The sequence below is a fragment of the Natrix helvetica genome (genome assembly GCF_964273705.1).
Source record: "Natrix helvetica genome assembly, chromosome: 11".
In the NCBI taxonomy this organism is placed as follows: Eukaryota; Metazoa; Chordata; class Lepidosauria; order Squamata; family Natricidae; genus Natrix; species Natrix helvetica.
In genome coordinates, this window is record NC_138562.1 from 11490866 (window position 1) to 11506183 (window position 15318).

The window sequence follows — 15318 nt, forward strand, 5'->3', positions numbered from 1 at the left end:
AGGTATTCATTGTCACAGAAATAATGGGAAGAGCAAAAGAGCAAAAGGGGGAGTTGGCATACCATGGTGCCAATCTCCAGAGACCTTTTTATTTGGTTTTGTGGCCTTGAGTAGACCCTAAGGACGCTAGAAGGAACTGGTATCAACAGAAGAGAATATCTATAGCTCAGAATTGAACCGCGGGGTGCTTGGTGCTCTCTGAGCTTGGTTGTTTTCTTGCAGACGTTTCATGACCCAACTAGGTAACATCATTAGTGCTAGACTGGTAGGCGTATGCAAGTGATTTTGAGAGTCAGTTAGGTGTAGTGGTATAAGGGACCAGGCTAGAAATTGGGAGACCAGGAGTTTTAGTCTTGCCTTAGGTTTGAAGCTGACTTTAGGCCAGTCCCCCTCTCTTCGCCCTAAGAATGGGACAGCACTCAATGCCACTGCATGGATTTGCCCAGCCTTTCCCTTGAAGGCAGACACAGAACATTCATCCCACTCTTCTATGGGCCCAGTGGTCTAAAAACAAAAGGAGTTAAACAATAAATGATACATTTTCCTAAAAGTCTAGAACCGTGATGGCGAACTTATGGCATGCACGCCGGAGGTGCCACACAGAGCTGTCTCTGCTGGCACATGCGCCATCGCCCAAGATCTGATCTCCGTGTCGTTTTCTTTCATGAGCTTCTGGTTCCTTGCAAAGGATGAAACAGAAGCTCCCGAAAGAAAAAGACCTGTATTTTGGAGAACAACCTTGGCATCTAATAGAGATAGAAACTGCAAGGCAAGGTCTTCCTAGTGGCAATTTAAAAATAGCTGTCCATGGGAAAGCATCAATTTGGCATATCTTCCAATGGGAGAAATATATAATTTACCGCTTGTTCAAAGACTTTTAAATAAATTCCATCAATTCTAGGTAGCATCTGCCATGTCTTTAATATCCATCTGTTCAATCATTATTATCATTAATAATCCATCCATTAAGTTATTTGCTCCATACATTTGTTGGGAATAATCTTATTAATGAATCTAACTGATATTAGTTTTAATTTCCACTAATTGTTCTGATTAATTAATAATGGATAGCCTCTATTAATCTGCAGATTTACTGGGTGGTTTTTTTTTTTTTGAAGACTCTTGGGAATAGTTCTTGTGAAAATGCAAATTTTCACTATGTGAATGTACGCAACGGGATGCGGAGGCTCAGTGGCTAAGGCGCTGAGCTTGTCAATCAGAAAGGTCGGCAGTTCGGCGGTTCGAATCCCTAGCGCCACATAACGGAGTGAGCTCCCATTACTTATCGCAGCTTCTGCCAAGCTAGCAGTTTGATAGCACATAAAAAATGCAAATAGAAAAATAGGAACCACTTTTGGTGGGAAGGTAACAGCGTTCCGTGTTCCTTCGGCATTTAGTCATGCCGGCAATATGACCACGGAGACGTCTTTGGACAGCGCTGGCTCTTCGGCTTTGAAACGGAGATGAGCACTGCCCCCTAGATTTGGGAACAACTAGCACATATGTGCAAGGGGAACCTTTATCTTTATGTACGCAATATATAAACTTAAAAGTTGTAACTTGCTCTTATAAAAAGTAGAAAGGAAGCAATGTTTTCTGTTATGTAGCTTAGATTGTGGAACAGCCTCCCCGTTAGGAATAGAGTAGAAATGGATCATATTTTATTCACATTTTAAGGTAGAAGAATCAAAGTAGCAGTTCCAAAAAATATAATGAAGCAGGGTTCACAATCATGCCAACATTTCCCTTTTGAGGGATCTCCCCAGTTGTGTATTAAAAGTACAGATATTAGAGGAAAAAGCATGCACACAGTACCCTCAACTTAGGTAAAATTGTTTGGCAAAAAAAGAAAAACCCTAGGAAAAATATTCACAGATACATATATCTGTGAAAGGATCCTTTCTAGTTTTCTGGAGAGTTTTGTACATCCAGCCCAGCTGATTTCTGATGGGCAAAGTCAGATAGCATGAATTGAATCACTGAACAAATTCTGATCCCAATTGTGGAATTATCCATAGTTTTATGAATGTTGAAATTTGATCAAAACTGGAAGATTAGTAATGTTTGGAATAGTCTGATTAGTTAATGTAAACTTAATTCTCTTTCTCTTTTTCCCTTTCCCTTTCGCTCTTTTTCTTTCTCTTTCACTCTTTCTCATTCTCTTTCTCCCTCTTTCTCATTCTCTTTCCTTTTCTCTTTCTCGCTTGTTCTTTCTCTTTCATTCTCTCTTCTCATTCCCTTTCTCTCTCCCTTTCCCTTTCTGTTCCTCTCTTTTTCTTTCTATATCTCATTCTCTTTTCCTTTCTCTCTCTCTCTCTTTCGTTTTCTTTCACTCTTTCTCTCTCCCTTTCCCTCGTTCTGCTCCTCTCTTTTTCTTTCTCTCTTTCACTATCTCTATATTTCTCATTCTCTTTTCCTTTCTTTTTCTCTTTTTCTTTTTCTTTCACTCTTTCTCTCTCTCTCTTTCCCTTTCTCTCCCCCATTCCCTCGTTCTGCTCCTCTCTTTTTCTTTCTCTCTTTCTGCCTCTGCAAACAGGCCTCACAGCCATGGCTGAAGCAATGAAGTTGCAGAAGATTAAGCTTATGGCCATGAACAGCCTCCATGGAAGCGGAAGTCAGAATGGGACTGAGTCGGAGAATGAAGAACTGAATTCAAATGCAGGTAAATAAAGCAAGTCTCAGCTGTGAATTGTCTGCACATCTATGGAGATTCCCAGTCACCCAGGTTGTGTCAAAGGTGCTTTTTCCAGCAGGCAACTGGACTTTATGAAGGATTGTATTAGATACAAAAAGGGGTTTTATTTTCTTTCTTATTTTGTATTAAAAGTGTTATATTTTTTTATTTTTCAACATAAAAACATTCTATCTTCCCTTAAACAGTGTGTCTTCTGGGTACAGATATCTCTCTGCAACAGCTTTCAGTATTTACAACATCCTTCACCTTAATATTAATTCTCTAATCTTAAAATTAGTATATATTAAGCAATTCAACATTATTAACCTATTCATTTTCCTCTTAACATCTTCTAATAAAAATACGATAATAACATTAAGCATAATTATCTTCCTCATCCTAATACTAACAATTATCATCTAGTTTATACCTCTATCTTAACATATTTTTTCCTCTTCTTTAGTCTTCTTCCCTTATTTCCAATTTCCCTTTTTTCCTCTAACCATTGATAAAATCCTATATTATATAATATTCAGTTTGTTCTTTTTCTTTAATTATTATTGTTAATCTATTCATTTCTGCACATCCTAATGTTTTCCTGATCACCTTCTCATCAATAGGAATCTCTTCACTTTTCCAATGTTGTGCAAATGCAATTCTAGCTAGAGTTAATACACGGATAATTAAAAAGGGGTTTTTATTTTCTCTTTGTTGCTATTTTGGATAAGATGCACCCTTTAGAACAATCATTTGATTGGGAAACGAGAGCACATCACACCTAAAGCAGCTGCGGGAATGCAGAGTGGAAGATGACTTTCCATTATTGTCTTAATGCAACATGAATTACGCTATTTTTTCCTTCTCTTTAAGAAAGCATCTGTAATTGGCAGGAAAATCCCTACATGCCTAGGAGATCCCCTGCCAAGCCCCACTGGGGTTTTTTCTCTTTCTCTCTCTCCTTTTTTGGCAACAATTTTGTTTTCCCTTTTTTCCTTCTTTTTTTTAAAAATGTTAATCATGCCTTTTGACTTTGGAAAATGGCAATATGAGGGCTCCGTCAGAAGGAAGAATTGTGCAGGTAAAGGCATTCACCTTATGCAAAATAATCTTCATTTGCATGCAATTTAGAAGCATTAGTCATCCCCAGCCACTCCCAAAGACCAGAATGGGTCAATACCAATCGCAATAGACTTATATACCACTTTACAGTGCTTTACAGCTCTCTCTAAGTGGTTTACAGAGTCAGCCTATTGCCCTCCCCTCCCCTCCCCCAAACAATCTAGGTCCTCATTTTACTGACTTCGGTCTCCTTCTGTGACCTTGTGACACACAGAATCAATGGGGAAGCGAGATTCACTTAAGAACCATGCTCCAGCGATCAACTGCAGTGATTCGCTTAATGACGTGCGGCAAGAAAAGTCGCAAAATGGGGCAAAACTCACTTCACAAACTGCCTTGCTCAACGAAACAAATGTTGCGCTCAACTCTGGTCGTACGTCAAGGACCGCCTGCATCTGTATAATAAACCCGAGCGCTTATACAACGTATCAGCCAAGATTTGAGAGGTGCGGTGACAATACATAAGGTATTCGACCCATTAGTCTCCATCATGGCTTGAAATGAATAAAACGGTGAGACCAAACCAAAAATAAAAGAAGGTTGTATTTTGAACGTCCCTTCTTCCGAAATCAGCAGACACAGCGTGCGCGCATAGACACAAAACACACACCAAAGCAGTAAGCCACGTTCACCGAGGCAAACATTTTATTTTAAGGAGACAGACCTACAGTTTCTCTGATTCGAGGTTGCGTTTAATAGCTTCTCTAATGCTTGCAACATGACTGCGCATCTTGATTTCAGCATGAATAACAACCTGTTCGTGTTTCATTTAGTTCCAAATGAGAAATTCTGCCTTTTTATTGTTTTAGGAAATTAGTCTGTGTACTATTGCTCCTGAAACTTTATAATTAATCATGAAAGGTTACGGCTTTTGAGAGTTTTCGGTGGGTGGGGGGGAGCGGGCGGGCGGAAATAGGCGCTTGAAGGATTACAAGTGTAGCTGTCAAGTCAGAAACATGGGCCTTTGAACAGTGTATCTTCCATTCTTTTGAAGATATACTGCTAACGCACAAAGACCCACAATGTACACACACACACTCTTCAGGGCAGAATTACAAAGAGTTAGAAGTTGCCGGTTGTCTTTTGAAAAATGAGAGAGAATGCCTCCTCCTCTTCCTGAGTTTTCCATAGGGCCATTGGCACTAGAGGGATAGAAAATACTTACAGATACACCTTGACTTAACAACCATTTATTCAATGGCTGTTCCAAGTTGCAACGGCACTGAAAAGAGTGGCACGTGACCATTTTTAGAATAGGATAGAATAGAATAGAATAGAATAGAATAGAATAGAAATTAGAATGAAAGAATAGATATTAGAATGAATGAATAGAATAGATACTAGAATGAAAGAATAGAATAGAATAGAATAGATAGAATGAAGGAATAGAATAGCAATGAATAGAATAGATATTAGAATGAAAGAATAGAATAGAATAGAAATTGGAATGAAAGAATAGATATTAGAATGAATGAATAGAATAGAATAGATACTAGAATGAAAGAATAGAATCGATAGAATGAAAGAATAGAATAGCAATGAATAGAATAGATATTAGAATGAAAGGATAAGATAGGAGAATAGATATTAGAATGAAAGAATAGAATAGAATAGAAATTAGAATGAAAGAATAGAATAGATATTAGAGTGAAAGAATAGAATAGTAGAATTAATGAATAGATCTTCTTCATCTCCTCCTTCTCCTTCTCCTCCTCTTCTCCTCCTCCTCCCCCCCTCCTTTTCTTTCATCCTGCAAATCAGTACGTGTAAAAGATATTCCATCTTTTCTTTGAATCACAGAGCAAGTCATGCTTCCTAAATATTACAGCAACTTTCCTTTAGGCCATTATTTTGACTTCCAAAACAAACTGAGATTAAGCATAGTGCTTATTCCCTGCATAGAGAAACCTCTGCTTCTGTCTGTTGTTGTTGTTGTGTGTGTGTGTGTGTGTGTGTGTGAGAGAGAGAGAGAGAGAGAGAGAGAGAGAGAGAGCATTTCCCCCACCTCCCACTCTGTACCTGCCACGCAGGATTTTATTATTATTTTCTTTTCCCCCTTGTAAATGCAAACATCCTTCACGATCTGGTGTGTGTGTGTGTGTGTAAAAAAAACCACCCACAAATACATCACTCAAAGGAATATTTAAAGGAGCATCAGGAGGGGTGGAACTCATTGGTTTAATGGAATGCTGTCAAGGAAAATCAGCATCACAAATGACACCAGGGCAAAATTGATACTTATGCACTGACACGCTAAAAGAAAACCCTATGCATTATTTAGAAAATCCTCGAAAATCTGTCAGCGGATTGCCGAGTTAGCAGAAGTGGGGTTGGAGCAGAAGGAGGATCGGAGTTGAAGAGGTGTGTGGGCCGCTCGGCGCCTGTAACTTTTCATGTTCAGCCCCGTCCATGCAGACCGAGCGATTATGTGGTCAGCAATTCTCTTCCAAGCTCTTTTAGAGTCTTCAGTTAAAAGAAGTTGGTTTTTTTTCCCCTTCTAAAAAGCAGTTTGCTCGTGATACGGTTGGCTTTGCCTCAAAGAGCCTCTTGATGCGGGTGAAGGAGGAGAGTGCAAAAGTTGGCTTGAAACTCAACATTCAGAAAACTAAGATCATGGCATCCGGCTGTCTCAATTCCTGGCAAATAGATGGGGAAGAAATGGAGGTAGTGACAGATTTTATTAGATTTTAAATCTAAGACAGGTTGGTATTCATCTGTCACTTGGAGCCCAGGAAAATAAAATCTGTCACTACCTCCATTTCTTCCCCATCTATTTGCCAGGAATTGAGACAGCCGGATGCCATGATCTTAGTACATCCTCCATGTTGCACTGTATGGCACTGAATGCTGGGCAGCAACAACAGGGACCGAAAGCTATCTCCATGCCATGGAAATGCAAAGGCTCCGTTGGATATCTGGCATCTCCCTTCCTGACCACATCACAAATGACATCATGTTTCTTTACAACAAAAATATACAACTTTTGATGAGAGTTGCTAAATAGAATAGCATAGAATAAAATAGAATAGAATAGAATAACAGAGTTGGAAGGGACCTTGAAAGACTTCTAGTCCAACCCCCTGCTTAGGCAGACCCTGGTTGTCGAGTCTCTTCTTAAAAACTTCCAGTGTTGGAGCATTCACAACTTCTGGAGGAAAGTTGTTCCACTGATTAATTGTTCTAACTGTCAGGAAATTTCTCCTTAGTTCTAAGTTGCTTCTCTCCTTGATTAGTTTCCACCCATTACTTCTTGTCCTGTCCTCATGTGCTTTGGAGAATAGCTTGACTCCCTCTTCTTTGTGGCAGCTCCTGAGATATTGAAACACTGCTATCATGTCTCCCCGAGTCCTTCTTTTCATCAAACTAGACATACCCAGTTTCCGCAACCGTTCTTCATGTGTTTTAGCCTCCAGTCCCCTAATCATCTTCCTTGCTCTTCTCTGCACTCTTTCTAGAGTCTCAACGTCTTTTTTACATCGTGGCGACCAAAACTGGATGCAGGATTCCAAGTGCGGCTTGCCACATATTTAATGTCATGAAAATCTAGTTTACGTATCCATTCAGATTTTTGTTTTGTTTTTATTTCCAAATCGCCCTTAAGAATGAATGCATGGCGAAAGGGCTAATGAAATGAAAACATCGTTTTCTCCTTTTTATTTTCTTCATGGTAAAAGGGCTAACGAAGAAATGTTCAGAACACAATTTTGTCCCTTTTATTTTCTTTCATCCAGTTTTGGGCTCAGAAACAGTCTACATTCATGCACCTTTTTTCCACAAATTTATAGCACAAGTGCAGAGGTCTCACCTCTTCAAAGCCTTCAGTGGGGGGAAAAAGACATTCAGCATGGACTAATCTTCATTTCCCCTCCCCTATCTTCTTACAGCAGCACTAATGGAAATGTATTTTGTTTAATGACTCTGAAATCCTGTTTGTAATTAGATGTGGGAATTGGTCTTACTTTGTAACAGATGATACTGGAATAATAATATGAGAGAAGCTACACTGAAGCTGCTCCCCTCCGAAATCTATATCATTTTTCACACTATTGACAGGAAGCGTGCTGGAGGGGGGGAAAAACAGAAAACATAGAGATTGATTTTATTTTAAATAAAGAAGCGGGATTGTGTCTGATCCAGTCCTATTCACCATAACGTTATTTATGGCTTCGGCTTGCAGGCCTATTTGTTTTCTTTTCCATGTCAAATTGGAGCAGGGCTGGTTCTGGTGGGATAGGAAATTTGGTAAGGAGGAATTTTTAGAAAGTGTGAGATTTGTTCTAACTCCCTCTTACGACTCCTCCCATGGCTGTTGTTTGCATGTTTTCAAAAAAAAATCCCCCCTTTTTAAAATAAAACAATTTTCTAAGATCCATGTCAATCTAATGAGACCCATTAATTGAAAAAAAATAATGTTTCCATAGCCTTTTCCTTCCTTCCTTCCTTCCTTCCTTCCTTCCTTCCTTCCTTCCTTCCTTCCTTCCTTCCTTCCTATTTCTCTTTCCTTCCTTTCTTCCTATCTCCCCTTCCTTCCTTCTATCCATCCCACCCTCACTCCATCCCTTTTCTTCCTTCCTTCCTTCCTTCCTTCCTTCCTTTCCTTCCTATCTCTCTTTCCTTCCTTTCTTCATATCTCCCTTCTATCCATCCATCCATTTATCCCTTTCCTTCCTTTCTTTCCATCCTTCCTTCCTTTTTTCCAATCTCTCCTTCCTTTCTTCCTATCTCTCCTTCCTTACTTCCTTCCTTCCTTCCTTCCAGCCCTCCATCCATCCCTTTCCTTCCTTCCTTTACTTCCTTCCTATCTCTCCTTCCTTTCTTCTTATCTCCCCTTTCTTTCCTTCCTTCCATCCATCCAGCCCTCCATCCATCCCTTTCCTTCCTTCCTTTCCTTCCTTCCTATCTCTCCTTCCTTTCTTCCTATCTCCCCTTTCTTTCCATCCTTCCTTCCTTTCTTCCAATCTCTCCTTCCTTTCTTCCTATCTCTCCTTCCTTCCTTCCTTCCTTCCTTCCTTCCTTCCTTCCAGCCCTCCATCCATCCCTTTCCTTCCTTCCTTTACTTCCTTCCTATCTCTTCTTCCTTTCTTCCTATCTCCCCTTTCTTTCCATCCTTCCCTCCACCCAGCCCTTTCCTTCCTTTCTTCCTATCTCCCCTCCCTTCCTTCCATTCATCCATTCCTCCCTCCCTTCCTTCTGCAGAAGGACAGCCTTCTCACCATACGGTTACTTATCCTAATATTGGATTTTTGTCTCCCCATCATCCTCAACCAACATACCAATTGCAATCCAGATAGAGGGGTGACAGGAATTGTAATTTTAAGTTCAGGTGGCTCAGAGCGCCCTGTCTGCCTTACACCTCCTGGATCAGATACTTAAATATAAAATGTTGCTGTGCTTTCCACTTCAACCTTTGTCCAGGTTGCATTGAAAGGTTATATGGGCCAAAGCAGAAGGAATAAACATACCAACAAGGGAGACTGTTTGTAGTTCAGGGTTGCAACGAGGGTCCTTGGTGCTCTCTGAGCTTGTAGACATTTTATTACCCAAACTACGTAACATCAATCCTAGAAGGGAGTGGAGAGGAGGAGGAGAAGGAAAGGAAAAGGAGTAAGAGAAGAAGGATTGTGGGATCCTTGGTGCTCTCTGAGCTTGGTTGTTGTTGTTTTTTACAGACGTTACATTACATTACGTTACTATATTTTCAGAACCAGAGAAAGTAACAGTTAGCAGGTTGAGGTGAGAAGGAACTAAACTAAACTTGGAAAAGCGCTCCTCGGAATCAAATGTTTTCAAGGGTTTCTCATCCTCAGCAACCCCACGCAAAACCAAAAATGAGGGGAAACATTATTTTTTCCTTTGGTTTTGTGCCTCCCATGCTGAGCCAAAAGACATTTTCTTCCAGCTATACAGCTGACAACAGCAGGAGCCCCATAAATGCCAATTTTAATCAGACTTGATTTTATCAAACCCATGTGCAGCCATGTAAAAAAAAAAAAGCCAACAACCTGATTTATGTGGAAGGCAAGATGTTTCCTGACAATCTGAGCATTTAATTGTTTCATTGATTGCTTCTTTATGTATGTGTAGATGGACTCAGCTGGTGCTGGGCTCTTGAAAAGCTCTGAGTACGAATCCATTCAGGGATCCTTACAAAATTGGGAAGCTGGAGTCACCAACTCAAGATTTTTAGAGTATGCCTTCAATTTACATCGAACAAATGCCCAAATATATATATATATATATATATATATATATATATATATCATTCAAGCATTTAAGCATTCAAACGTCTCTTTCTTTGGAAGTTTTACGGCAATCCAATGAGCTAAGAAGTATTCTGCATTATGAGGGAGAAAGCAGCTAAGAGCTAGTGTCTGTTTTGATTTGGTGGTATGAAGTGCGCTCAGTATTATATCAGAATATAATACAGAGTAACAGAATTGGAAGGGACCTTGGGGGTCTTATACTCCAGCACCCTGCTCAAGCAGAAGACCCTATTGTTCTGGACAAATGGCTGCCCAATCTCTTTTTAATGTCTTTTCAACCTTTCCTTCCCTATCATTTTCTAATTTCCTTCCTTCCTCTGAGTTTTCTCCCTTCCCTATCATCCCAATTTCCTTCCTTCCTCTCACTTTCTTCCTTCCCTCCCTTCCCTTCCCTATCTTCCTAATTTCCTTCCTTCCTCTCAGTTTTCTCTCTTCCCTCCTTCCCTTCCCTATCATCCTGATTTCCTTCCTTCCTCTCACTTTCTCCCTTCCCTCCCTTTTCTTCCTTTCCAATTTCCTTTCCATCCCCTCACTTTTCTCCCTTCCCTATCATTTCCCAATTTCCTTCCTTCCTCTCACATTTCTCCTTTCCCATCCCATCTCTCAAAAGTTTGTCATATTCTGTTCTGACATAGGCTAAAGATACTTCCTGTTTGCACACCTGTTGGACTTCCTGCCTCCCGAGCAGATCAGGGCACCTGGGTGACAATGACAGAGCAGCCATTGTCTTCCCGAATAGTCCAGTTTGATGCAATTGGATGCAATTACCTTAAAATGCCACCAGCTTTTGTAGGCTTAATTGTATGTGTGTGATACTTTTCTAATTCAATTAAGACTAACTATTCCACATTAAGCTTTCTGTTAAAATCCATGCAGTGTACTATAAAAAAGTCATTAATTTGCTAATATCAATTTAACTAGTTTTAGCTCATTAACCTTGACACGGATGGTGCAAGGGAGAAGAACCTCAACGCAATAACTTGGAACTCTAAAAGACCCCTTGAAAACCCAAGTTCATTATTTTAAGCCATCAGTTACAGAATTATATCTGTGCATTGGAATTGCAAATAGGGGAATAAATAACTATCCCGTCTCCTTCAGAGGTTCGTAGCTCTATTTTCCATGAATTTATTTTCTAATCCAGTCCCTGCACACTTAAGTTTACGTTTTGATGCAAAGAGCACTCCTGATTTGTTATTAGATAGCCTTGGTTATTGTTTTCTATTTAGTGTGCATGTAGTCCTCAACATACGACCACAATTGAGCCCCAAATTTCCGTTGCTATCAATTATCATTAAAGGTCAATTGACATTGGTTAGCCGAGTTTTGCCCCAAATTTAGGACCTTCCTTGCCGCAGTTGTTAAGTGAACCACTGTAGTTGTTCAGCTAGTAACGCGGTTGTTAAGTGACTCTGGCTTCCCCATTGACTTTGCTTGTCTGAAGGTCGCAAAAAAAGGATTGCATGACCCTGGGACACTGCAACCGTCATAAGTTCATGCCAGTTGCCAAGCATCTGAATCCTGATCACGTCACCCTAGGGATGCTTCGCCCTTGATATGAAAAATGGCCATAAGTCACTTTTTTTCAGTGGCTTTGTAACTTCACTCAATGAATGATTTTAAGTCAAGGACTATCTGTACTTAGAAGGGGCTTGAGCCATTCCGCTGCGAAGGGAGAGCAAAAAAACCCCCACACCCAGCCATTCCATACTTTGGAACCAAGTAGAATAGGAGGCCAGGTTGCCAAGTGTCTGAATTTTGGATCACATGAGCAAAAGGCTGCTGCAGTGGTCGTAAGTGTGAAAAAAACGGTCCTAAGTCATTCTGTTCTGTGTTGTTTTAACTTCAAACAGTCACTAAATGAATGGCGTTATTGCCTTTATTTTCTGTTTTGTATATATATTTTTTAATTATAGCAAACATTTAAAATCCTTCTGGTTTGAACTTCTGCTCTTGAATGAATACCTAGGACACCTTGCTATTCAAAACAGTAAATCCACTGTGAAACATATGGAAAGAAGCAGCCGTGTAAAAGCAATTTCTAAATAAAAGCAATCAACTTCAAGATCACGTGAAGTGTTAATACCACTTTATAAGGCCATGGAAAGGCCACGTTTGGAATACTGCATCCAGTTTTGGTTGCCACGATGTAAAAAAGATGTGGAGACTCTAGAAAGAGTGCAGCGAAGAGCAACTAAGATGATTAGGGGACTGGAGACTAAAACATATGAAGAACAGTTGCTGGAATTGGGTATGTCTAGTTTAATGAAAAGAAGGACTAGGGGAGACATGATAGCAGTGCTCCAATATCTCAGGGGTTGCCACAAAGAAGAGGGAGTAAAACTATTCTTTAAAACATCTGAAGGAAGGACAAGAAGCAACGGGTGGAAACTAATCAAGGAGAGAAGCAACTTAGAACTAAGGAGAAATTTCCTGACAGTTAGAACAATTAATCAGTGGAACAGCTTTCCTCCAGAAGTTGTGAATGCCCCAACACTGGAAGTTTTAAAGAAGATGTTGGATATCCATTTGTCTGAAATGATATAGGGTTTCCTGCCTAAGCAGGGGGTTGGACTAGAAGACCTCCAAGGTCCCTTCCAACTCTGTTATTCTATTGAAATAGTGAGGAAGAGAACATTCCAAAACCTGTATGTTGCCATCAAGAAGTCTTCTCCTTGTCAACCAACCACTGGTGTTGAGTGATGAACGATCTACAAGATGACAGACAAACACATTTTGGGAGAGATTATGTATCCTGCAGGTTTTCAGACCCCAGACAGTGACGAAGCCTAAGTATGAAGACATTTAATATAGAACATTTTGAGCTGGAAATAAGCCGAGAGCCAGTGCAGTTGACAAAAACCCAGCATATACTGCTAAGGAAACGGTTCCTAAGAGCCATTCTTAGTAAGTTTTTCCAAAGAGAGTTAAGTGAATTTTAAAGCAAGTTCCCCGTAATCCTGGTTTGTCTTGTTGAGTTCACAAAATATGATTTAGAAAGGACAAAATGAAAAGGGGGGAGGGGGAGGGTGGAAATCTGATGATTCAGAGGTTGCTGTGAATTCATAGCTAAGAATAAATGAAATAAAGGTCATATTAACCCTCATGATACTCGTTAGTGTAATCACACACAGAAGCAGACATTTTTGAAATGTGGTGATGGGACACTGGGAACTGTGCAAGAATAAGAAGGCAATGACTCACCAAAGCTCAGATTTTACCTACTCACCAAATTTATATAAGGACAAAAATCCTGCATTAGATTTCCTGGGTATAGCAATACAATAACACTTATATACTGCTCCATAGTGCTTTACAGTACTCTCTAAGCAGTTTACAGAATCAGCATATTGCCCCCAATTATCTGGGTCCTCATTTTACCATCTTCAGAAGGATGGAAGGCTGGTCAGAATCAAACTGCTGGCAGTAGGCAGAGTTAGCCTGCGATACTGCATTCTAACCATTGTGCCACCAGGACTCCTAAGAGCAATAGCACTTAGACTTATATATTCCTTTCCTAATTTCCCTAATATTTGCTTTTGCATTCTCTTTGTATGTTGTATTATAAATTAATAAAACTATTTGAAAAGAAAGAAAGAAAGAAGTCGACGATATAACGTACCTTCCTCCGCACAGGGGTTTGTGATGTATTGCTCTTTAAGAAAGTAGTCATTTTGTTACCGGGGGGTTGTCAGGAACCAACATCAACTTTCTTCCCAAAATGAAGAGCTTGGGGAAGTGAGCGTTTGTCATTATGTTTAATTTGTGCGTACCTCGCCATTGGAAAGGCCAAGGGAGCTAGGCCGAGAACACAGCTGTACGGGCGCCTCGACTAATTGCCTCTCCATCCTCCACCTCATTTATCTTCATTTCTTCCCAATTATGCCACATTATCAATAGTCTCTGTTGCATCCGAGTCTTAATCCCCTTTATTCAGGCAGCATTAGACAGTGGCAGATGACTTCTTGGAGGTAGACAGAGTAAACAGCTAGGAAATGCCACCCCTGGCAGATGGCGATGCTTCGCAAGAGATGGGCACAACGTTTTGGAAACACGTTGCTGGGATAGTGGTAGAAGGAGGCAAGCTGTCAATATTTTTATAAATGATCATCAAAAGTGAAGCTTGCTTAATATCAACGGAGCCACCAGCCAAAATTGGTAAAGTTTGAAAACTGTTTCCAAGGCTGCATTGCTGTAGGTTGGGAGGCATTGGGTTGAAGGACATCTCTGTTGTCTTGAAGCATGTTCTTCACCCATATTAGAGACATTGATTGCTTTCCATCTTCTGTAGGTTCTGTAGGTTGGGAGGCCTTTATCAGAAGAGCATTGGGTTGAAGGACACCTGTCTTGATTTGGAGCATGTCCTTCACCCATATTAGGGACATTGATTGCTTCCCATCTTCTGTAGGTTGGGAGACCTTTATCTGAAGAGCATTGGGTTGAAGGACACCTGTCTTGATTTGGAGCATGTCCTTCACCCATATTAGGGACATTGATTGCTTCCTATCTTCTGTAGGTTGGGAGACCTTTATCTGAAGAGCATTTGGGTTAAAGGCCTGTCTTGATTTGAATCATCTCCTTCACCCATATTAGAGACATCAATTGCTTTCCATCTTCTGTAGGTTCTGTAGGTTGGGAGGCCTTTATCAGAAGAGCATTGGGTTGAAGGACACCTGTCTTGATTTGGAGCATGTCTTTCACCCATATTAGGGACATTGATTGCTTCCTATCTTCTGTAGGTTGGGAGACCTTTATCTGAAGAGCATTTGGGTTAAAGGCCTGTCTTGATTTGAATCATCTCCTTCACCCATATTAGAGACATCGATTGCTTTCCATCTTCTGTAGGTTCTGTAGGTTGGGAGGCCTTTATCAGAAGACATTGATTGCTTTCCATCTTCTGCCTGCATTTTTGCTTTTGCGAGGACACTTTTGGGAGCCACTTGGAGTTAATGGTATTCTTTAGACTCTCATTCTCTACATGAGGCTTGGGTAACTTTCTGTTGAGAGCTACATCTATGTGCAAGCAAGATCTTGGCCTCGGTTCAGTGGTCAAAAATGGACATTTGGTTTCTTCTTGACATCCTTCTTTCTCCACCTTTGAAACTGGAGTACAGATTCTTCTTCACTTTCCTTTCTTCCTTATACCCCTCCTTCCCTCCCCCGTTTCCCCTTGCAGTCGACAAGAACAGATTGAGCCTTCAATGAGATGGGTGGTTATATAAATTCGATAAATAAATAAAATTAGACTGAAGGCTGCGTATG

At 40.3% G+C, this 15318-nt stretch overlaps 1 protein-coding gene across 3 annotated transcripts in view; it reads left to right on the top strand.

Annotated features, from left to right (window-relative positions):
- DACH2 (dachshund family transcription factor 2) overlaps positions 1-15318 on the top strand; it is a 269698-nt gene that overhangs the window by 176312 nt on the left and 78068 nt on the right. For all 3 annotated transcript variants that reach the window (XM_081964105.1, XM_081964106.1, XM_081964107.1), the window contains one exon: positions 2537-2662. In XM_081964105.1, coding sequence (XP_081820231.1) covers positions 2537-2662 — 126 coding nt within the window. The remainder of the gene's footprint in view (positions 1-2536; positions 2663-15318) is intronic.